The following is a 13,689-nucleotide window of genomic DNA, read 5'->3' on the forward strand; positions in this document are numbered from 1 at the left end:
TGAGAGATGGTAATGGAGAGAAATCAAACAAGGATTTTGGAGTAACAAGCACTCGAGCCATTCATACATTCTGATTTCATGTGCCGTTTCTGGAGTGTTTATGTGATGAGAGCAGCAATCAGAAGCAAAGACTTGGACTCTCAAGCTTGACTGAAGTCACGGCTCTTCGTTCTCTTCAGTTTTGTCTGCCTGTGGAGAGCTGAGGCATCTCTCTGGTCTCTCGCAACCCAGCACAGCACATTCATTATTAATCTACCAGAGTCTCTCCCTCCTTCTCAGCTCAGCCAATTACAGCTGGGCCCCTGCGACTGCTGCCTGTCTCATTTGACGTTGCGCTGGTTGGCTTTGATGTCTCTATCAACACAAAAGAGCCGGGGACCGAGTCTTAATAGAGCAGAAGGGGATTATGCGACTGCCAGCCCCTGGGGGTGGAACATTTTTTTAAAATATATGTTTAATTCATACTTTATTTTATTATCAGGAGACTTTTGGCCACGCTTTAGCCAGGGTCTTGCCACTTTCTGCACTGCTATCACAGCAACATGCTTGTTAATCCTGTTACTTTTTCATTTAGGGAGCCACACAAGCCTGCAAGCAGAGCAGGCTCGTCTACCAGAGGCCTCGCACTCCTCCCTCCTGGGCTGGCAGCCTTTCCTTCCTCTGCTCATTTCATGTGGAGAACGCCTTGATTAACCAGCAGCAACCACTCCACACGCAGCTCTGATAGTCTGGTATGAAGTCCGTCTGCTTTTGGCTCATAAATGTTGATGTTTTTATTAGGGTTCAAAGGTCAGTTTGCTTCTCAGAAAATCTGTTACTTGGCAGAAACATAACAAAAATGGAAGCTCGGTCACACAAATTCCAATTTCCAGCCATGCTTGAATGAAAGCGTGCGCTTATCCAAATATAATCAACCAATTTCTGCTTTTTCTTACCACTAGACTATTAGATGCTCGGCTCCCTGGTTGAGTCAGTGTTTGAAGTGGGCTCTTCGCCCTCAGTTGAACTTTTAACAATAACCCTTCCATCACTTCCCTAACTCAGGTCCCACTCTCTATTTGCAGCACTGACCTTTAAAGCAGGAAGTTACTGTTAACACAGCTTTGACGACAACCTGCTTTACAGCATTTCTTTCTCACTAGGCACAGCGCGCTGCACAAAACTCGCATCTCACACGCTAAAAATTTAGATTACAGGGTCTGGGTGCTGTCACTTAAAATTACGACTTTGTTTGACAGCAGCGGTGTCGAGTTAAAAGACTGCACTGGCCTTGTCGCCCGATGACAACCGCGCATTTACGAAATTCATTTTCATTCTGCACAATTTTCATTAACTGAAAAGAGCGAGAGGAAAGAATTACATAAAGCTCTGATGTAATTTTCTGAGCGTGACTCAAAGCACTGGGGAACCCCACGCAGAAGACACATCTCAAAGCTGTTCTCTTAATAAAAAAAAAAAAAAAAAAAAAAAAGGACAACATTGCATACATTTATTAGGGATGGACGCCAATTCTAATACATGCAAGTCACCATTGTCCTTTAAATGTAGTGTCAACATTATTGCAAACACTTGCCTCCTTGCTGTTTTGTGTATTATATTTTTATTATCTTAGGATAAAAAAAACATTAACAATTACATGGGATGCCTTGTTCTGCATAATTTAACATATACACAGTGGGAACAGGAATGGCAATGCTTTAGACATCATCACAGCCTCTTTATAACCCCGCCCACCCCCAACCCACTGCCCGCATGCAGTCTGCACTGCACAAAGGCCAAAAGTCACATGAGACGGCCTGCAAAGAGCACAAGAAGCATTCACAGTAAAGGAATATAGGAAGGAAGAGGGATGAAGGGTGGGGAGAGTAAAAGATGAGAGGAGAAGAGAGGGAGTGAAACAAAGTGACTGCAGCACTGGCCTTGGTTTAGACAGGAGAAGAGCAGCATAGTCCTAGTATATCATTCTAACTTCTCCCACACTTCAACTCCTGTCTCCTGATTGTGGTACTCTTTCCATTGTCTTTGACACAAAAAAGTTTGTTATATATGCATGTATATATGTATATACATATATGTATGTATATATATATAAACACAGTTTTATAGCTACAGCACCTTTTCCCATGGGGCAACAGTGTCAATACCTCGCACATGGTACATGGCCGTGCCAAAGAGAAAAAAGAATAAACAAAACAATATATTGGTCAGGATATTTCATCTTTTTTTCCCTAAAATTGGCATTTGACATGATGATATTGTATTGCCGTCTGGGGGAGGGAAGGGACAAAGGTTCTTCTTTTGAGTTTTTATTCAAGTTTTCTCCTTTTTTCTTGTGTATAATTTCTTCTTTTCCTGTTTAAAAAGAGTTCACACTTTTGTGATTTGCGTGTGCTGCTCTTCATCAAAAGGTTCATTTTCCGGGTCTGAGTCAGTGGTGTCAGAGTATCGGTAATGGTCTGGCTCATTGTCGCTAACGTCAGGGGTGACAGATGTTGAAGTACTAGCCTCGGAGTTCGGCTCCTCCACGGTTTTCGTAAAGTACAACTTCACCTGGAAATCAAGAGGAGATAATATAAAAAAGTGTCACCACTGTTCTTCCATCTGACAGTAATCAGTTAAAAATGAAGACTGAACAGACAGCAGGCAAACACCCATCCATATAATTACGTACCAACAGCTTCTGTCGGCACTTACTTTGAAGTTTGGTGAGAAGTAGCGGTTAGCTTTGTCTTTGTTGGCCTTGTCCAAGTCATTCTTATTAAGCGTCAGGATGAGGTAGTCCTTGTCCCTGTCGCTTTCTTTGCTGCTTTCCTTCTTTTCCTCCCTGTTGTTTTCTCTCCAGGGGTCCCTGCATTCGGCACTTTGCAGCGGGCCCTGCCCCGGTCGGCTGAATCCCGGTCCCTGTGCCGGAAGGCCCTGTGCCGGAAGGCCCTGTCCCTGAGGGCCGTGCCCCTGAAGGCCGTGCCCCGGTCCCGGTCCCAGTCCCAGAAGACCCTGCACCGGAAGACCCTGCTGGCTCTCTGCATTGTTCACTGCCCCATTCTCCATCTTGTCCCCGCTCTCCTCTGGTCCAGGGATGAAGAACGTGTTCACCCAAAAGTGAAACATCTTGTCCTACAGGGGCAGAAGTAACGACAAATGAAGTGAATGAAGTATCTAAAGGAACCTTTTTGGGTTTTTGATTAAATTCCTTCCCAAACAGTTGTTTTGGCTAAGGTTGATGGATTATTAAGGTCATTGCTCAATTTTCTTATTGTCAACAAATCCAGAGAAAAACTGGCCATGCATTAGTGAGCCTCAGTATTTTTCCAACCTCCTCTGTGCACTCAGCCCATTTCTTTCTACTGATGTACTATTTACTCCTGTTTAAGTAGGGTTTGTTAACAGCTGCACCTAGCCATTTTAAGAAATTAGTGAGCATTTATCTAGTACATTTCTTAGCCAACATTACTCAAACAGGAGTAAACTGCATTTCTTGGGGTCTATTTTCAGCTGTGGGTTAATATAAATTTGAATATTTATGGCAGCAGGACAGCAAATGAGGGATTAACCTCAAAATAAACTACAGTTGCCCTGCTCATTGTCCTAAAGGAACATGCCAATGGTGTGCCTAATTGATTTGTTTTTAATAGTTTTTGGGACAAAACTGGCCTGAGGCACAGAAACGCAAGATATTAAAAATACCACATTTTTGATTTTTGGTTTATTTGTGAGAACTGTGGCAATAAAAATGTAATTGTTGGCACCCTGCTAAGTGTGAAAATGCTTCGTCGTCTTATCGTTCTGTGACCTAGTCACTTCATGACACGCAACAACTGAAATAAGCTCCTAAATTAGACAGAGCAAATGAAGCTGCAATGAAATCTACCAAACACAGACAACTAACCTTCTTCAACATCTTATTCTGTTTATGGAAGAACTCCACTTTGATGTCTCCACAAACTGGCAGCGGCTGGGGGAATTCAAAATACATGTGCTTGTCCTCGCGCCGCGTGTGAGTGGGGTTTGACGTGTGAATCTTCACTTTCAGCTGGTACACCACAACCTGGGGATCTGGAAAAAGTGTTGACGTTGCACAGGGGTGAGGTACAAGATGGGGGAGATTTGTGAGGGGCAGTGGGGGAAAGGGGGTGGGGGGAAGAAGAGACAGAAAGCACAATAAGAGGAGTGAGCGACAGTGGAAGAGGGAGTAAATCAGGAGGGTGAGACAGGATACCAGTGTTATTACATGAGTTTGACAAAAGAAAAATGGCACAGCACACCACCACCTCCCACCCACTGAGTAAGTAAAAAAAAAGTGACAAAACATTATATTAAAAATAAGGAGGAGAAAGGGAAAGTAACAGACCACTAAATTTAACACCCAAAGAGGCCCAGAACCAGAGACATAGGACCCTATTCTGATAGACAGTCATGGTTTGGACCAGCGCAACACGTTGCGTTTAGAAGAATTTGAACCCTTTCTACTTCCTGTCAGGGTGGGGGGTGGTGCTGGAGATGACTTCATTTGCCCCTAAGCTTCTCCTTTCCTCCTAAACAACATGTATACCTCAGACTGCTCCTGCCTGCTGGATCTCTGGGGCCATATAAAAGCAAATGAGTGAAATAATAATAATGGATGAAAGGCTCATTTACCCCAATGCCAATTCCCTTTCTTGAAGCCCTGAGGGGTCGGGTCGCTCCTGTTTTTAATGGTACTGTCCCCTTAGAGAGAAAGAAGGAGATTATCACAAACAGGGCCTGGCTGGCCTGTCAGGGGCTTGACAGCACAGCAGGTACAAACACAAGAGCTCTACACAAATATTTACATCTACATAGATTTTCTTAACAACAACATACAATCTGTGGCTTCAAAGTGGAGTTGTGCATCTTAAAGTTTGACAAGGCACCTAGAGTGCACGTGAGAAACACAAAGGGGAAGGAACAAAGGGGGAACTTGAAATTGCTGAAAATCAAATGACCACAACACGTCAGTTTTTTTTTTTTTGGTGAAAATAAAGAGAAGTGTAGAATGTTGAGCTGTTTCTACCAATTAAACTAGTTTCTATTTTATCGCTGCTGTGAGCTAAAAACTAGAAAAGCTAGGAAAAAAACATAAAACAGTGATATATATGTATGAAGACGTCAAACTCAGAATAGGGCCTTTTTAAGCAGAGTTAACAGGAAAGAGAAGGATCGATACAGTCAGGGCTGTTCAGCACAGTCAGGTGTTAGGGTGAAAAAGCCACAGACATGAAGGAGAGGTTGCTTTTCTCTGACCGACAGCTAAAAATGGACAAATTCAGATACGAGGAGAGCACAACATTGTATGACTCAGATGCATTTGAGCAGATAAGCAGAATTACACCCCCCTCCCACCCCCCCGAGGCCAAAAACAGAGCATTCTTTAACCACTAAAAGGTTTTCTACATACAACTAAACACTCTGCATTGATATGAACACGAAACATGAAATACAGTGAATGAAACTAAAGTGCCATTTTTTTTGGCTCAGAAATTTGGGAAATCACTGAAGGTAATAATGAAGCTTTTGGTTTTGACGGTTGTCAAATCAAACGGGTTTGACTGCTTTGCGTCTGTCACTACGCCAACAGGGACAAGTGCAAATGTTTGCAGACATTATTTTACAGCAGTCATATCAATTAAATTCAAAGCAAACATGCAGAGATATGTAAATACTCACTCTAACAACCGACAGTGACTTCCTAAGTGCAGTACTATTGTATCCAAAAGTTACTGACTAAAACATCTAATTCTTCTCTTGACTTTAAATTACTTCCTCATTAAATTTTAGTAAAACATGTCAAACCTTATGTGGCTACTACTACACTACACTACATATACACACTACACTATACGCTGTAATTCCTCTCAACAGCATGCACAGAAAATGAAATTAAACCACAGAGAATCTAACTCCTTTTTGGCTTCTCTCCCTTGAGAGAAGCCAAAAAAGTAAAAATTAATGGTTCAACTTTGCAGCTTTCTGAGTTAATAAAATTTTTAAGGGCTCCTATGATCTTAAAAAAAAGCTGAAATTTTCATTAAGACAACCAGTGGAGATCAGGTTCAACATGCTATATTGTGAGCAGCAACAAGAGGACTTAATCAATATGAAGCTGCCCTTGTTTGTTAAATACAGCAGCAAACTAATATAGTTATCTGAAAAACAAAACAAAAACGGGAACAGCATAGGATGACTCGACTCTACCACAGATGACCTGCTCTGCTCTATGGTGCTACACTGCAGTGTGGGTGAGCCCCACGGTGCACCATGCTCTGTCTGAACAGCGGTGTGCATGCCTACGCCCTAGATTGGAGTTGAAGTTGAACATGAGCGTGACTCACTGCAGGTGCCCCCGCTGAACATAGGGAGAGTCTCGAACACCATTTTGTGGAAGAGCAGCGCCACCGGCTTGTACTCTAGCTGGTGCTTCAGTAGGTAGCTGTAGTAGTAGACGTAGCGGCGCTGGCTCGGGATCGTCACTCCCTGCAAACAAACGCAACAATGTTTAGAGATCTGCAACCTGAGATCATCTTCTAGTTTATCTGTTTAACATTTATTTGTTTTCTATGTGTGCTCAAATCTTTGGAACCACGGCAATCATTTGTACAAAATACTAATTTCTTCAAAAGCAGTTTTTAGAGATCGGTATTCTCTTCTTTCTTCTTGAACATAAAAATGTCTTTTTATTTGAAAAAAATTATACAACATTTGCCTCATTTAACAGACAAAAACAATCAGTCACTGCTTGGCTTGATGCAACTGTTCTAAAATAATAAAACTGTTGAATTGAAGGCATTTGTTTTGTGGTCTCACCTTCTTGTCCCTTGTCCTGACTTCCCCGTAAAAATCAAGTGCTTCTTGGGCCTCCAGGAATTTTCCACGATGGAGGAGATACGCGCAGATCATGACTCCGGTGCGGCCCTTCCCAGCCTTACAGTGGATGGCTGCCACATGATTGTCATCCTCACTGAGCCACTGGTCCAGGTCTTCACAAAACGGCTTAATTAGCTCCAGCTGAGGAGGGTTATGGTCTTCGAAGGGGTACTGTGCAACTAATGCGTGACATGCAAGCCCACGCAAAGTTGTGATGAGAAGAGAGAAAAAAAGAAAAAAGAAAAAAAGAGTGCAAACAGGTCAGCAGAGGACAAAGTGGGTGAGAAAGGCGCTGAGTATTTTGAGAGATCTGATGACCTTGTGTCATCAGGCCTTCAGGTGGAGCGTTTTTTTTTGTTGTTTTTTTTTTAAAAGCATTTACAGAGAACTTAAAACAGCCTACCTCTGCAGTTAAATTTGGCAGTATCGTAGTGTCTTTCTGCACAGCTGAAATGTCAAACAAAAAAAAAAAAAAAAACTCCCATTAGCAATCACACTGAGGAAGCTGGCATGTAAACAAAGATGAGTTCAGATACAAACAAAATGTGGAACACTTACAGGTTGTAGATTTTGTAGTGGTTTTTATGCTTTGAATCCAAAAACCTGTTTGCAGGGGAGGGCATAAGCAGATAAAGAAAATTATTAGATTGATATGAGCTCACGTGCAAGAGCAAAATGAATCATGTACTGCAGAAAAAAACCACATGTTTATGATATTTCTGAGATTACACTCACCGTACTACATCATCTATATTGTTTCTGTACACGCCTTCAAGTCTCTCTGCTGGAAAGCCCATTGCAATGATATTTGGGTAGATATCTGTTCAAGTAGTGGTCAAGGAAATGTACACTATGCATGCCAGTGGAAATCAAGGAGCCTCTACCAAGTCACCCAGCATCACATCTTTAAGAATCCGAGCTAAAGCTTTTCAGAGGAATTACTGCTCAAACAAATTTGCCATTACAGCACAACTTTAAGAATGCAGAGATGAGCAACAAAGTGTGGAAAAGTTTCAGCCCATGCCATTACAGCGGTGTGATTGTAGTCACGGACAGACAGGAGAAAAGGGAAGGGTGCTGATCAGTGTGTGCTTGTGTGTTGTGACAGATGGCCTTGACAGTGAGACGCAGGCAGCAAGGGCAGGAGTAACAGCTCCTGCTTCAGCCAGGCCCACATGTGGGTGCATGAGGAGAGTCTCCGCTCCCTGACCTGCATGTATTTTTAGAGCCCAAAGTTATATTGGGATGATCGCAAATGTTCGGCTTATCTCGTTTGAATTCAGCCAGACACATTTGAATATCTGCGAGATTGCAAGCAGGCAACATAAGTCACATATGTAGGAAAAAATAAATAAAAATGTTGACTCAAAAAAACAAAAAAATCCATTGTGCTCCAAGCTGCCAGTTGCAGGTGCAGGAAAAAGGTGGTGCTTGTGTTTCAAATGTGTCCATATTTCTGCAAAGACTGTGAGGGAAAATGTCCTAGTCAATTATATGGTGACATACATTCATTCTTAAAGGCACACATCAGTGTCACATTGCACTGAAAAGAATAATTTGGTTGGCATGCATGTCTTCAAGGCTCGGCTGCAACGCCTACCTGTAACTGAAGTCTGCTCGTCAGCATAAGCTGTGGGATTTCACACTTTAACCACTGACTAAAGGGCAACCTTTTCTTACACTTCCTGTTCCACTGCGTCAAAAATAGAAAGGCTGAATATTTCTAATTGGATGTGTTTCATTTTGTGCACACCATATTTTTCCCCCAGAGTCAAATCACTTTTTAACTGGTCAGAAAAATTTGACACACGCATCTGACAGCTCTGGCGAGAAAGTGTAGCTGGCAGCCTCTATGCAATCCTCAACTTTCCTGGTGTGTGCGCATACAAGTACCTGTAGATGCAAAAAGCCTACAAGGTCAACCCTTTTCAGTGTAGACACACACAGCTCATTGTTCAATCAGCAGACCTGAAAGCACAGAAAAACGCTGGTTTCCACAACAAGAAGCCAAGGTCAACTGTACTACGGCTGACACATAGAGCAAACATTAATGCCGTTTCAGCCATTTTTGGGAAATTTTCTGCAAAACCCAGTCGTAGAAATTCATTAAGTGCCCTCACGCCCCTCCATACAGCCAAGCTATGCACAACACAAGCCTCATACTTGAATTCAGCCAGCCCTATAGCAAATCTTTGGTGGTATTTGCATACAGCCAAGCTACTTCCTTGAAATTTGGCACAGCTGCCTATCTGTAGATCCTGTACTATAATAATCCTGTCGATTAAGGGCTCAAAGACCTAATTAGGAGACAAATGCAGGTTTCCGGTGCTTTTTAATGGGCTACTCTAACTTGCAGACCTACACGCAAAGTGGGTCCAGTCAGACTGTAAATGTTATCATCAAACCTTCAGGAAGAGCTTCAGCCCAGAGCATGGGGGTCTTGATTTCTGCAGCTGGAAAGAGATGCATATGTGGGACCCCTGAAGGAAGCTCCAAGTAGGAGGAAAAAGAGGAGGGGAAAAAAAAGAAAATCTGCTGCTTTAGGCACGCCTTTTCTTTAAAGCCAACCCTGCCTCAGCTCTATGCATATGCCAAATCCACAACTGAGAAAGAGAGAGAGAGGGGAGATAGGGAGAGTGGGAACCGGCAGGAGCTAAGGTGGGGAGGACAGGAAAGGAGGAAAGCAGAGGAAAGGGGGCAAGCAGAGGGAGGGAGAATTAGAGTGGGAGCAGTAAAGAAAAAGAGCAAAAGGAGAGGCAAAGTGGTGGGTTGAGAGGGTAAGAGGGAAGGAGAGAGCACTCAGACAGCAACGATGATACAAGATCACTGGCAACTCTATTTTAAGGGCAATTCCCAGAACTGTGATACTGCATTACATAACTGCAGCGAGCCCATATTGTTTTTAGACACAGTGCCAAAAATGATAAAAGGGATAATTCGAAAGGGCCCACATCTGAACAAGAGGAGGCTTCACACCAAAGAAAGATGCCACTTTTGAGTGGTGCACCCCCTTCACACCTGCACAAAGAGGTAAAAGCACACCACAAGAGTCCTGCCACTGACAAGACATGACATTCAATTTACCACATTATAAAAGCAGGCAAAAAACATCAGATCAAATACTGCGCGGCACGCCTTTCATCAGCATCTGCAGTCACACATACATCACAGCTGACAGCTCTGCCTGAAATCACTTCAGTATGTTTCTATCTATAGTGTCAAGTCAAGGCAACTAGCACTCAGCTTTACATCTGCACTCAGAAAAGAAAGAACAAAAACGCACCACTCAGCAAGGTTTTCAAGTTACTAACAATAACAAAAGTAAATTCTGTACATAAATAGTCCAGCCTGTTCAACTCTTTGTATACTTTAAAGGAACCAGATATGGTGGGATCTTCCATTATTGATTACACTGCCATTTCAGATTCTAGGTTAGTTTTTCCCCCCATTACGCCTAACAATAATGGGGAAAAGTCCCAAAGTCTGAATGACATTTTTAAATGTCCTCTTACAGTAAACTGATTATAGCAAGTTTTCACATTTGAGAAGCTGCATTTAGTAAATTTTTTTTCTGGGTTGCATAAAAAAACAAAACAAAAATTTAAAAAACAACAACAATAATATGGTCTCAATACGCAACTTAATTTAAAACTAGAAATGTCAAACTCTGAGGCTCACAAAGGCAATCTAAAACCGTTAGTTAAAAGCACATTAATCTAAACTGACCAACTCTAAGCACTGTAGCTCACTACATTTTGCTTTTTAGCTGGCCACAGTCAACCACATCGGTTGCTATTCTAGTTTATCACAATCCAAATAAGTAAGAGTACCAACTTTAGAAGCACGGATACTGCACCAGTGAACCAGGTCAACTATTGTCAGTGTCAATCCTCCTGCGGAGCCTGAAATGGCAATTTTTAAATAACCATCTTAATAAGAGTAAAAGGAATCTTTTAGCGTTTATACCCACCAGTGAACACTAATCCATAGGGGACACAGGTGAGTGAGGCAGGAGCTTTTCAGACATTTACTCAACTGTCATAATAACCCCCTCAGATTCAAGTTCCTTATATACTATCCAAATGTACATGAACGACAAAGATAACCCAAAACAAATATTATACACTTACAACAGGAAATTATTTAAAAAATGATAAATACTGACCAAATGACTAACAATTTCACAACCTTCAGCCAGGTTCACCCGGGTTAAAATGACCTGTCACATTTAAACACACAGACCAACGTCCAGCTTAACAGAGGTTTCCAGCTGTGATGAGAGTGTGGTATTCATGCGTGCTGCTTTGACAGATCCACCATCTTTCAAACATGCTGGGTGACATCAAAGCTGCGCTGTCGGACCAACTAGCCAGCTAGCTGCGTTAAGTAGCAGGGAAGCCATCTACCTCACGTTACTCCACCAACTGGTTCCAGTGCTCCTAAACCAGTGCAACCAGTACATGTTAGTAACCAGTGGCCCGAAGGCTTCACAAATTAAGAAGGATACATGTTAAGTCCAGGTCGAAACCATCCTCTTGGTATCTCCTTTTGTTCCGACTGACCATTTCTTTTATAATCGACGACATTGTAGCAGGTGACAGGAGTCTATTTGGGGTAACTGGTGAAAACAAGTTTATTTAGTATCGGTGGTTTGGCCGTGTATGTCGCAGTCACCGGGTCTGCCCTCGGTCGCTGACTGCTGAATATTCCAATTCCTCACGGAGACGTGCTAGCCAGCAGTAGCGGTGGCTGTCGGTAGGATTAGAAAGGCTTCCTCTGGATCATAAAGACGGGCCTTGCTCTGCTCCTCGCAGGCCCGACTTTCCCAATCTTGCAATTCGTTTTGCAAAAACCCTCTGATAAAATACATGCAGTTGTCCTCAGGCGAAAAGACTTCAGAATGCCGGGCAAGGTCCAAGCTGAAAACTCAATGGCAGCTGCCGCAATTGACAGCAAGAAGACAGAGAACTCACCGGTTCTCTAAACCCGTATCCAGTCACTAAGACGTAGCTAGCTTGCTAGCTAACTAGCTAGCTAGCACAGCTAGCTAGCAACAATGGCTAATGCTACCTCCTTTTTCGATCCAAAAGCCCTCTAACGATTCAACATTGTCATCGACTGATTGCCAGGAACACATCTGAAAAAAAGTGACAGGCTCCACCTTTGATGTATAGAAACTATACGAAGCTCAGCAATGTGTACAGCCTGTTCTGACAGTTCCGTCCCGGGAAATCATCTTCTTTTCTCGCTCCTCTGGCTCCAGCTGAACTCTCAGGCTCCCATCATGGCCTCCACAGAAGGAAAAAAAGAAGGTAGAGCAGGCTGGGATTTTAGAGCACATATCCTGCCGCCTTTGTCGTTATAGTCCTACAGCTTAATTAAACCCCACAAACGCACACGCGTCTAATGCGGTTTCAACAATTAAGAATATGTGCTGAAAACCGAAATGCTTACACGACTAATCGTTTTGACTCCGAAAAGTCGAATTATTTCGTGCATGCCGCGGAAGGATAAAAACGTGTCCGCTTGCGACGCTCCCTTCTGTCAGTGATCACGTGTGATGTAATTAGGGAAGTTTCCAACGTAATGTCACTTTTCGCGGTTTAAACTGTCATTTCGGGTATAACAAGTATATCAGTGCGAACTGGCGATCATGGGACGTGCATTTACTTTTACAGAGGAAATGTTTTTGTGTTGACAATATCTCCCCTGCTTCCCTTTTTTTTTCTTCTCAAAACAAGTAATTTATACCAGCGTTAATTGCATGGTCATACACGTTGTCTGGAATGAGGAACACCATCATAAATACATGGATAATAAAATTAAAGACATTTTAATAGTAAGGATGCACAACTGCGAATTTATTCAAATAACAGCTGGCCCAAGTGGTGCATCCTTCACAGCAACTTATAGAGTAGGTATTACTGTGTTTAGGGTTTGAGCTGAGCCAATCAATAATCCATAGTGCCATTTTCTACTGATCCCACCTGCTCACATGTCATATAGGCCTATTTAATAGGTTCTTATTCTTAATATTGGTTTTGGACAAAACAAACAACCTTCTTCCCTTGTTTTCTGACATTATTGAAGCTATAATAAGAAGATGAATGAGTAACATAAACAGCAGCTCTAGATTTGATGTATTTCATTTATATCAGTAGAAACCACCTTACCTCACTGTGTTTTGCCTTTCATAAAAGCTTTAGAGACAGGGTCCACTATTGTTACAGCTAAATGGCCCCTTTGGCCACAGAATAAAACATCCATAATGCAAAATGATCTCCTAATGTACAAACTGTGTGTTAACATCAGTCAACATGTGGAAACAAGGCATCTGGGCTTAATCCATGTAACCTGACAGCTGTGCAGCTGATAGACATTTTAAATTAGCAGTCTTGCAATGCGGAACATCTGAGTGGAAATGTGACTTCTGCTCTTAAAGCAGTGCATCAGATTTTGAGCATTATCACAGCCTATATCCAGAAATATGTAGGCCTGTAGGACAAAGGAGATTTACATCTGGTCATTTCACAATGACATGGCATGTTGGGTGTAGAGTAGTTGGAGATTTTATAAAGTAGCGAGGGTGCAGTTCAGCAGATTTAAATGGGTTTACCTGGAACATCGCAGATTAAATGATCTGATCCCATGTAAGGCTAATTAGAAATCTGCTTCTTACAGGGAAGACTAGTTCTCCCCATTGAAGAACACTTATCTTGTAGCGATGTAAGCCCTCGCAGCTTAATGACTGGCGAAATGAATCAGTCCTCCAAGTTCGTTCAACCATCTCTTAAGTGTAATTTGAAAGCG

At 42.4% G+C, this 13,689-nt stretch overlaps 1 protein-coding gene across 2 annotated transcripts; it reads right to left on the reverse strand.

Annotated features, from left to right (window-relative positions):
- Window positions 1-1,581: 1,581 nt before the first annotated feature.
- Window positions 1,582-12,194, reverse strand: LOC115793126 (phosphatidylinositol 3,4,5-trisphosphate 3-phosphatase and dual-specificity protein phosphatase PTEN). Of its 2 annotated transcripts, XM_030747915.1 has the most exons (10): window positions 11,387-12,193; window positions 7,615-7,699; window positions 7,438-7,482; window positions 7,283-7,326; window positions 6,820-7,058; window positions 6,348-6,489; window positions 4,636-4,704; window positions 3,887-4,053; window positions 2,695-3,114; window positions 1,582-2,550 (listed from the first exon to the last, which is right to left on the reverse strand). In XM_030747915.1, exons 1-10 carry the CDS (start codon window positions 11,463-11,465, stop codon window positions 2,368-2,370), a joined length of 1,473 nt encoding a protein of 490 aa, XP_030603775.1. In that variant the 5' UTR covers window positions 11,466-12,193; the 3' UTR covers window positions 1,582-2,367. The 2 variants fall into 2 exon arrangements, with proteins under 2 accessions (XP_030603775.1, XP_030603776.1); XM_030747916.1 differs by lacking the exon at window positions 4,636-4,704 and having other exon boundaries at window positions 11,387-12,194.
- Window positions 12,195-13,689: the final 1,495 nt, after the last annotated feature.

The sequence above is a fragment of the Archocentrus centrarchus genome, chromosome 15, assembly GCF_007364275.1.
Source record: "Archocentrus centrarchus isolate MPI-CPG fArcCen1 chromosome 15, fArcCen1, whole genome shotgun sequence".
Taxonomy (NCBI): Eukaryota; Metazoa; Chordata; class Actinopteri; order Cichliformes; family Cichlidae; genus Archocentrus; species Archocentrus centrarchus.

Excerpts from the sequence above, each read along its gene's own strand:
- LOC115793126 (XM_030747915.1), bottom strand. The coding sequence starts at position 11,465 with ATGTCGTCGATTATAAAAGAAATGGTCAGTCGGAACAAAAGGAGATAC. Across the intron at positions 6,490-6,819 it reads TCAGGACAAGGGACAAGAAG|GGAGTGACGATCCCGAGCCA; the intron begins GTGAGACCACAA and ends GTTTGTTTGCAG. Across the intron at positions 4,054-4,635 it reads GAAAGGGAATTGGCATTGGG|ATCCCCAGGTTGTGGTGTAC; the intron begins GTAAATGAGCCT and ends CACTTTTTCCAG.